Source organism: Rhinopithecus bieti, unplaced genomic scaffold (assembly GCF_001698545.2).
Source record: "Rhinopithecus bieti isolate Rb0 unplaced genomic scaffold, ASM169854v2 scaffold_53647, whole genome shotgun sequence".
In the NCBI taxonomy this organism is placed as follows: domain Eukaryota; kingdom Metazoa; phylum Chordata; class Mammalia; order Primates; family Cercopithecidae; genus Rhinopithecus; species Rhinopithecus bieti.
Genome location: NW_016821201.1, coordinates 157,405 through 167,443, shown reverse-complemented (window position 1 = coordinate 167,443; position 10,039 = coordinate 157,405). Strand labels below are relative to the sequence as shown.

Genomic DNA, 10,039 nt, shown 5'->3' with positions numbered 1-10,039 from the left:
ATATTTTATATTATATTTTATTTTATAATTTATTTTTATTTTTATTTTGAGACAGAGCCTCACTCTGTCACCCAGGCTGGAGTGCAGCTTGATCTCTGCTCACTGCAACCTCAGCCTCCCAAGTAGCTGGAATTACTGGCGAGTGCTACTGTGCCCAGCTAAGTTTTTGTATTTTTAGTAGAGACAGGGTTTCAACATGTTGGCCAGGCTGGTCTTCACCTCAAGTGATCCACCCGTGTTGGCCTCCCAAAGTGCTGAGATTACAGGCATGAACCATTGTGCCCAGTGCCAAACTTTTCTTTTTGAGACAGGGTCTCACTCTTGTTGCCCAGGCTGGAGTGCAGTGGTGCAGTGACGGCTCACTGCAGCCTCGACCAACCCCGGGCTCAGGTAATCCTCCCACCTCTGCCTCCTTAATAGCTGGGACCACAGATGTGTGCCAACATACCCAAGTAATTTTTGTATATTTTGTAGAGATGGAGTTTTGCCATGTTGCCTAGGATGGTCTTGAACTCCTGGGCTCAAGCCATCTGCCCACCTCAGCCTCCCAAAATGCTGGGATTATGGGCGTGAACCACCACGTCCAACCTGTAAACATATTTTTAATGCTTTTTTGGATAGGAGTTATTCAGTACCATGTACCAATTCATTACTTCTTTACTTCTATAATGATTATAATCTGCAAATTCAACATATTTGTTATGTAGTTGGTAGGCTGGTACCAAGATGATAGATTTTTTGGCTTTTCCTTTCTTTTCCTGATTTTGAAGGATCTTCAGATTCATAACTCTTTCTGACAATCTGTTACCCAAACTCCTTACAGCGTTCTATTTGTAAGAGTAACTGTCAAGGCCAAATCATCCAGATTTTCTGATTTAGTTTAATATCTTCAAGTGCCAAACGTTAGGGATTTTTTTACTGCAAGTCGTCACGTTCCATACTTTGGCTGGACAAGCATCCTGTAGCAGCCACAGAAACATATGAGACGGTGACTTCGAGTACATTGAAAAGGACGATGTCCCTTCTGTAGGACATAATATTTGATTACAGGTTTTGATCTTGAGGATCAAACAGTAAATGTTTATAAAATCAGTAAAACTGATTTCAGTTCATCATTAAACTTATTTGTGAGGAATTTAGTTCAAGGACCTTAATAATAATTCATGTGTCTCTTGCAAGTTTGCAGTGTCTTCCCCGGTTGTTATAAATGCCTTTTTTATACCTGCTTTGCTATTAATGTGTAAAAGGAAAAGAGTATCTCTTAGGCAGGGATTTAACCTTCAACTTCTTTGCCTCAGTTTCACTGGGGGGGAATCTGCTCTGTCCTTGCTGTTACTCTAGAAGCAGTGAATGCCTAGGCTAGCCCCGTTGTCTCCTGTCTTCTGAGTATCTCAGTTTTAAAAGTTTGGTTCACAAAATAAGATGTTAAATGTGCTTTTGCGGACTACACAGTTAATGTTCCAAGGCCACTATTTTGGACAAACTCAGTGGTCTTTTCCCGCCATTTTTCATTGTCATGACTTTTCCGCTGCGTTTATTATTTAGTACTGTTTCATTTTCTTGAAACAGTCTCTTTTGCCCGGTAATGTTTTTCTTCCTGGTTTTCCTGTTAAGTTCCTGTTTTAGCTGTCTTCTAATGCCTCTTCTAACTGTGGATATATCTCAAAAACTTAGTTTTGGCCTCAATTTTAAGTCCATATGGCCCACCCATCCGAGAGATTTTTGTTTTTCTCTATTATTTCTATGTGGGTTGCCCCTAGACTGCCATGACCAGCCCTTATCAGCATCTTGAATCTTTGTGTTTGTCTTTGGGATGGAGTCTCACTCTGTCGCCCGGGCTGGGGGGCAGTGGCACGATCTCAGCTCACTGCACCTCCGCCTCCCAGATTCAAGCAATTCTCCTGTCTCAGCCTCCCAAGTAGCTGGGACTACAGGCGCGTACCACCTTGCCCAGCTAATTTTTATATTTTTAGTAGAAGCAGGGTTTCATCATGTTGGCCAGGCTGGCCTTGAACTCCTAACCTCAGGTGATCCACCTGCCTCATGCCTCAGCCTCCCAAAGTGCTGGGATTACAGGCGTGAGCTACCGCGCCTGGCTTACCATCTTAAATCTTATATCTTAGTGGCTGTAGGACATTTTCATTTTGTGACACCTAGAGATACATTAAAAAAACCCATACCGGCTGGGCGCGGTGGCTCACGCCTGTAATCCCAGCACTTTGGGAGACCGAGACGGGCGGATCACAAGGTCAGGAGATCGAGACCATCTTGGCTAACACGGTGAAACCCCGTCTCTACTAAAAGATACAAAAAACTAGCCGGGCGCGGTGGCGGGCGCCTGTAGTCCCAGCTACTCGGGAGGCTGAGGCAGGAGAATGGCGTGAACCCGGGAGGCGGAGCTTGCAGTGAGCTGAGATCACACCACTGCACTCCAGCCTGGGTGGCAGAGCAAGATTCTGTCTCAAAAAAAAAAAAAAAAAAAACCATACCATTTTGAAAGCTAAATTTTTGCTGGAATACTCAATGTGAATTATGTGAATTAAAAATTTCTACTTTGGGCTGGGTGGGATGATGCATGCCTGTAATTCTAGCACTTTGAGAGGCCGAGGTGGGTGGATCACTTGAACCCAGGAGTTTGAGATCAGCCTGGGCAACTCAGCAAGACTATCTCTACAAAAAAATACAAAAATTAGTCAGGCGTGGTGGCACAGACCTGTGGTCCCAGCTACTCAGGAGGCTGAGGTGGGAGGACGACTTAAGCCCAGGAGGGGGAGGTTGCAGTGAGCTGAAGTCACACTGCTACACTCTTGCCTGGGTGACAGAATAAGACCCTGTCTCAAAAAAAGTCTACTTTGTATCTATATTTGATGTGTGCAGGTACTTCCAAGCCTATCTTTCAGAAGAACTTTTAAATCACCATATTAGGTTTACCTGCTGTATTAGTCCAGTTTCACGCTGCTGATAAAGACGTACCCAAGACTGGGCAATTTACAAAAGAAAGAGGTTTAATTGGACTTACAGTTCCATGTGACTGGGGAGGCCTCACGATCCTGGCAGAAGGCAAGTCCCATCTGACATGGATGGCAGCAGGCAAAGAGAGCTTGTACAGGAAAATTCTCCCTTATAATAACCATCAGATCCCATGAGACTTACTCACTATCACGAGAACAGCACAGGAAAGACCTGCCCCCATGATTCAGTGACCCCCCACTGGGTCCCTCCCACAACATGTGGGAATTCGAATGAGATTTGGGTGGGGACACAGCCAAACCTATCACCTGCAGGACTGAGGCCCTCACCACGCTAAGTGTGAGACCCTGTGGTCTCTGGCAGCAGGACCCACACTGGGCAGTTTGCTTCTCTTGCTTTGCCTCCTATGTTGGTCCCTGTGTCAGCCCTGGTCTAGGACCTTCTTACCTGCTGAGCTCTGCCACCAAAGCCGCCACACACCCCACCTGTCGCTCCCTACCAGACCTGCTTCCATTTAAAATGCCAGTTTCACAACTGGCTTTTAGGCCCTTAACCCTCACAAACCAAAACTCATATTTTTATTCTTTAGATGTCTCTCATGAGGATCTTAAGAAGAAGGTAACTGGCCGGGCGCGGTGGCTCACGCCTGTAATCCCAGCACTTTGGGAGGCCGAGACGGGCGGATCACGAGGTCAGGAGATTGAGACCATCCTGGCTAACACGGTGAAACCCCATCTCTACTAAAATACAAAACTAGCCGGGCGAGGTGGTGGAGGCCTGTAGTCCCAGCTACTCGGGAGGCTGAGGCAGGAGAATGGTGTGAAGCCAGGAGGCGGAGCTTGCAGTGAGCCGAGATGACCCACCACTGCACTCCAGCCCCGGCGACAAGAGCGAGACTCTGTCTCAAAAAAAAAAAAAAAGTCGGCCGGATGCGCGGTGGCTCAAGCCTGTAATCCCAGCTCTTTGGGAGGCCGAGACGGGGATCACGAGGTCGGAGATCGAGACCATCCTGGCTAACATGTGAAACCCGGTCTCTACAAAATACAAAAAAAAAAAAACTAGCCGGGCGAGGTGGCGGGCGCCTGTAGTCCAGCTACTCGGGAAGGCTGAGGCAGGAGAATGGTGTAACCCGGAAGCGGAGCTTGCAGTGGAGCTGAGGATCCCGGCCACTGCGCTCCAGCCCTGGGCAACAGAGCGTGACTCCATCTCAAAAAAATAAAATAAAATAAAAATAAAAAAATAAAAAAAAAAGAAGAAGGTAACTGATGAAGCACATTCAGAAGATCCTGGGTTTTGTGCTGGGGACAGAATACTCAAGTCCCAACCTTAGAGAAGCTAACAGGAAATGTAATCAGGTGAATAGTCTGATTATATAGTATGATCCGTGTGATGATGGGAGACGACAGAGTTTGTTCTTTTCCCTACCTCAGTGTTATTAGGAGCAAACAGGACATGTCTGAAGCAGCCTGTTTAGGGCATGCAGTACTCTAGAAAGGTGAGTAGCTGTGGGGCAGCCTCCCTGGCTGCCTGTCTGGGAGCAGGAGAGGGAGGATTTGCTGTGGTCTGCTTCTTGGTTTCCCATCTGTGCTTCTGCATGGCCCCTCGTTCTCTATCACATCGGGCAGTCAAAGACGCTTGGTAGGAGTGGTGGGTTCAGTAACATAGTAAGAGAGGGCACACTGAACATCTGGGTGGAATACAGGTTTAGCTGCTATGTTAACTTTTAATTAGATGGACAGTTGTTAATATGAAAATAATTTTACTCCTTGAGCCTAGAATCTCTTTCTTTCTTTCTTTCTTTTTAGAGACAGGGTCTCCCTCTGTTGCCTGGGCTAGAGTGCGGTGACATGATCACGGCTCACTGTAGCCTCACCCTCACAGGCTCCCACTTCACCCTGAGTAGCTGAGACTGGGACTATAGGCACATGCCACCATGCCCAGCTATTACTTTTTAAAAATTTTTTGTAGAGGCAGGGTCTCCCTATGTTGCCCAGGCTGGTCATGAACTCCTGGGCTCAAGTGATCCTCCCACTTCAGCTTCCAAAGTGCTGGATTACAGACCTGAGCCACTGTGCCCAGCCATGTGTAGAATTCCTAAATCCAAAAAAGAAGTCTGTGAGAACTGATAACACACTGCGCTATAAGAAAGCCGAAGCCAGGTGTGGTGGCTCATGCCTGTAATCCCAGCACTTTGGGAGGCTGACACAGGCAGACCACTTGAGCCCAGGAGTTCAAGACCAGCCTGGGCAACATGGTAGAATCTAGTCTCTACAAGAAATACAAAAATTAGCCAGGCATGATGACACATGCCTGTAGTCCCAGCTACTTGAGAGGCTGAGGTGGAATCAGTTTTTAAAGTTCTTCTTAAGGTAAATTTAGAATTGCAAGTTGTATGTAAGATTATGGTAGAAATTTGGTGCAGTCTGGGCTCACTGCAGCCTCTACCTCCTGGGCTCAACTGACTCTCCAACCTCAGCCTCCCAATTAGCTGGGACTACTGATGCACACGACCATGGGTGGCTGTTTTTTGTTTTTGTTTTTTTTAATTGTAGTGTCGGGGTCTCACTATGTTGACCAGGCTGATATCTAACTCTTGGGCTCAAGTGACCCTCCTGCCTTGACCTCCCAAAGTGCTGGGAATTACAGGCCTGAGCTACTGTACCCAGCCTAGATTTCTTAAACATTATTTGTGAATACTCCAATTTACAACAGTTTGTTAAGAAGAAGAAGAAAGGCCGGGTACGGTGGTTCACACCTGTAATCCCAGCACTTTGGGAGGCTGAGGTGGGTGGATCACCTGCGTTCAGGAGTTTGAGACCAGCTTAGCCAACATGGCAAAACCCCGTCTCTACCAAAATACAAAATTAGCTGGGGTGGTAACGCACACCTGTAATCCCGGCTACTCGGGAGGCTGAGGCAGGAGAATTGCTTGAACCTGGGAGGCGAAAGTTGCAGTAAGCCAAGATTGCACCACTGCACTCCAGCCTAGGCAACAGAACAAGACTCCATCTCAAAAAAAAAACTAAAATTAATCATAAGAAACAAAGTAATTGAATTCTTTGTTTGTTTTTGTTTTTGTTTTTTGAGATGGAGTTTCGCTCTTGTCACCCAGGCTGGAGTGCAATGGCGTGATCTCAGCTCACTGCAACCTCTGTCTCCCGGGTTCAAGTGTTTCTCCTGCCTCAGCTTCCCAAGTAGCTGGGATTACAGGCGCCCGCCGCCACACCCAGCTAATTTATTGTATTTTTAGTAGGGTTTCACTATGTTAGCCAGGCTGATCTTGAACTCCTGACCTCAGGTGATCCGCCTGCCTCTACCTCTCAAAGTGCTGGGATTACAGGTGTGAGCCTCTGTGCCCAGCCCTTGAATTCTTGTATAGACCATCATTTGGTTGGGGATAATACTTGGCATTTTAACATAGTGTTTCCAATCAGGTAGTTCAGCCATACATTAATAATGACAAGCAAGAGTTGAATGCCACTGTTGAGTGCATTTTGAAAAGCTCTGGAAGCAAGGCAACTTCCCCAGTGTCGTTTGATTTAACTTGTGCTGTCCTCAATGAGTTATTTGAGCCTATAGAGAAGGAGAGTTGGAGTCTTTAATGTTCAGAGTAGTTGACTTTGATTTTTAATGCTAGGAAAATAATGTCTAATGCAGCTGGACATGGTTTCAAGAGATAATTCAAATAGCAAAGAATAACTGAAGGCAGTTTGGGAATGTGTAAGGTAGTTTTCAGTTGAAGGATGCTGTTGGCATTTAGGGCCTGAGAGCCATGGGCTCTTGCCTCATTAATGTGTGAAACCTCAAAATCCAGAATTGTTCACCCCATAACATCAGTAACATTGAGAAACCCTAATTAGGGAGTGCTTTCACCTGCAGGTCATAGACGTCCAACTTAGTGGCTTGCCCAGGTGGAGGCTTGTTTTCCTCACATCCTGAGTGGCACAGAGGCAGGCTGTGCATGGCTGGTGGGGGCTCCGTATGCCCAGAGTCCTGGGCACCTTCTGTCTTCCACGCCGCCATCCTGAGGGGGCGCTTTCATCCTCACTGCTTCCAGATGGCTGCTCCACCCCCACAGGAGGGCGCGGCAGGGCAGAAGGCGTCCCTGGATAGGAAAGAATCATCAGCAGAGAGCAGCCTGCATCTCACTGGTGACAGCTGTGTTACCTGGTCACCTTTTCAAAGGAGACCATGCAAAATAGTTTTAAAGTGGACACATTTCCCTCCTCATCAAATTAGGGTTTCATACTTTAGGAAGAGGGGAAGAATGGATATGGTGTAATCAACTACCACAAGTGGTGTGTACGGTAGTCATCAGATTTTTGAAAGGCCCTAGATCTGTGGCTCTTTATTTTCAAATCTCGCAAATGGAAGTGGAAGGGCATGTGAGCCTGGCCCGAGGAGAGTCCCCTAACCTCTTCCAGCCTTCTCACTGGGCTCTGGTTTCCTTGTTTATTGTGGTTGCTTGTACAGCTCCATTTTGGCAAAAGTGAATTTAGATTTTCTTTCACATTCCAGTAAATGTCTTTTTCAACTTTTTTGCAAACTTTGCATTTTGTAGCCTACCCTTGAGCTACTGCATTTTGACTGAGATTTTTAAATTTTACACAGGTGATGTTCTTGAATTTCATGGCTCAGAAGGAACAGGAAAAACAGAAATGCTTTATCACCTAACAGCACGATGTATACTTCCCAAATCAGAAGGTGGCCTGGAAGTAGAAGTCTTATTTATCGATACAGATTACCATTTTGATATGCTCCGGCTGGTTACAATTCTTGAGCACAGACTATCCCAAAGCTCTGAAGAAATAATCAAATACTGCCTGGGAAGATTTTTTTTGGTGTACTGCAGTAGTAGCACCCACTTACTTCTTACACTTTACTCACTAGAAAGTATGTTTTGTAGTCACCCGTCTCTCTGCCTTTTGATTTTGGATAGCCTGTCAGCTTTTTACTGGATAGACCGTGTCAATGGAGGAGAGAGTGTTAACTTACAGGAGTCTACTCTGAGGAAATGTTCTCAGTGCTTAGAGAAGCTTGTAAATGACTATCGCCTGGTTCTCTTTGCAACAACACAAACTATAATGCAGAAAGCCTCAAACTTGTCGGAAGAACCTTCTCATGCCTCTCGACGCCTGTGTGACGTGGACATAGACTACAGACCCTATCTCTGTAAGGCATGGCAGCAACTGGTGAAGCACAGGATGTTTTTCTCCAAACAAGATGATTCTCAAAGCAGCAACCAATTTTCATTAGTTTCACGTTGTTTAAAAAGTAACAGTTTAAAAAAACATTTTTTTATTATTGGAGAAAGTGGGGTTAAATTTTGTTGATATGTATCATAGAATAGTCTTTTGCAGGGTACTATGCAAACCTTAAAATTTTTCTTTCTCAAGACAGAGTCTCACTCTGTCTCCTAGGCTGGAGTGCAGTGGCACAATCATGGCTCACTGCAGCCTTAAAACTCCTGGCCTCAAGGGATCCTCCTATCTGTGCCTCCCAGAGTGCAGGGATTACAGGTGTGAGCCACTGCTCGCGGCCAAAAGTTTTCTTTTTTTTTTTCTTTTTTTTTTTTGAGACAGAGTCTCACTCTGTTTCCCAGGCTGTTGGAGTGCAGTGGCACGATCTCGGCTTACTGCAACCTCTGCCTCCTGGGTTCAAGCGATTCTTCTGCCTCAGCCTCCCAAGTAGCTGGGATTACAGGCACCCACCACCACCCTGGCCTAATGTTTGTATTTTTAGTAGAGACAGGGTTTCACCATGTTGGCCAGGCTGGTCTCAAACTCCTGACCTCAAGTAATCCACCCGCCTCGGCCTCCCAAAGTGCTGGGATTGCAGGCCTGTGCCTGGCCCTAAAGTTTTAAACTCCAGGGGAATTAACTATTTCTTTACAGAATGGATTTGTTAAACTAGCACAGTAAAACTAAAGACTATTCTGTTTCTAGGCTGTTGAATCAACGTGATTTTAGCAATTAAACTTTGTATTAAGCTTGCTTTAAAAGGAAATAAATAATATATACATATATCTGCCTAAATAAAATGAACATGTTTAACTTTGTGTCACATTTTTGGAATTCAGTTAAGTCCTTTGTTGTTTAAGAAAGTTTACATGCATTTATTTATTTATTTTGAGATGGAGTCTTGTTCTGTCACCCAGGCTGGAGTGCAGTGGCGTGATCTTGGCCCACTGTAACCTCTGCCTCCCAGGTTCAAGTGATTCTCGTGTCTCAGCCTCCCGAGTAGCTGGGACTAGAGGCATGCGTCACCACACCCAGCTAATTTTTTTTGTTGTTGTTGTTTGTTTTTGTTTGTTTTTTGAGACAGAGTCTCGCTCTGTCGCCCAGGCTGGAGTGCAGTGGCGCAATCTTTGCTCACTGCAAGCTCCGTCTCCCAGGTTCACACTATTCTCCTGCCTCAGCCTCCCGAGTAGTGGGGAACTACAGGTGTCCGCCACCACGCCCGGCTAATTTTTTGTATTTTTAGTGGAGACAGAGTTTCACCGTGTTAGCCAGGATGGTCTCAATCTCCTGACCTCGCAATCCACCCGCCTTGGCCTCCCAAACTGCTGGGATTACAGGCATGAGCTGTTACGCCTGGTGTCTTTCCTTTTTTCTCTCTCTCTCAGATGTCTCTCCCCGCCCCCCCGCCCCTTTTTTTTGAGACAGGATATCGGTCTGTTTCCCAGCCTAGAGCGCAGTGGTGCGATCACAGCTTACTACAGCCTCGACCTCCCGGGCTCCAGTGAGCCTCCTACCTCGGCCTCTTGAGTAGCTGGGACTATAGGCATGGACCACCACACACAGCTAATTTTTGTATTTTTTTGTAGAGACGGGTTTCACCACGTTGGCCAGGCTGGTCTCAAACTCCTGGGCTCAAACAATCCATCTACCTCGGCCTCCCAATGTGCTGGAATTACAGGTGTGAGCTACCATGCCCAGCCAGTTACTACTATTTTCTTACCTATTTAGAATAGTCAGGCGTACCTCAAAATAGATTGAATCATTTCCAGCTGAGAGCTGGACAGGCACTTTTTTTGTTGTTTTTGAGATGGACTCTCTCCCTCTGCTGC

At 46.1% G+C, this 10,039-nt stretch overlaps 1 protein-coding gene across 1 annotated transcript in view; it reads left to right on the top strand.

Annotated features, from left to right (window-relative positions):
- Positions 1-8,958, top strand: part of XRCC2 (X-ray repair cross complementing 2) — a 38,705-nt gene extending 29,747 nt beyond the window's left edge. The window contains exon 3 of the mRNA XM_017860267.1: positions 7,582-8,958. Within this exon, the coding sequence (XP_017715756.1) occupies positions 7,582-8,303 (722 nt within the window). The 3' untranslated portion in view covers positions 8,304-8,958. The remainder of the gene's footprint in view (positions 1-7,581) is intronic.
- The last annotated feature ends 1,081 nt before the right edge of the window (positions 8,959-10,039 follow it).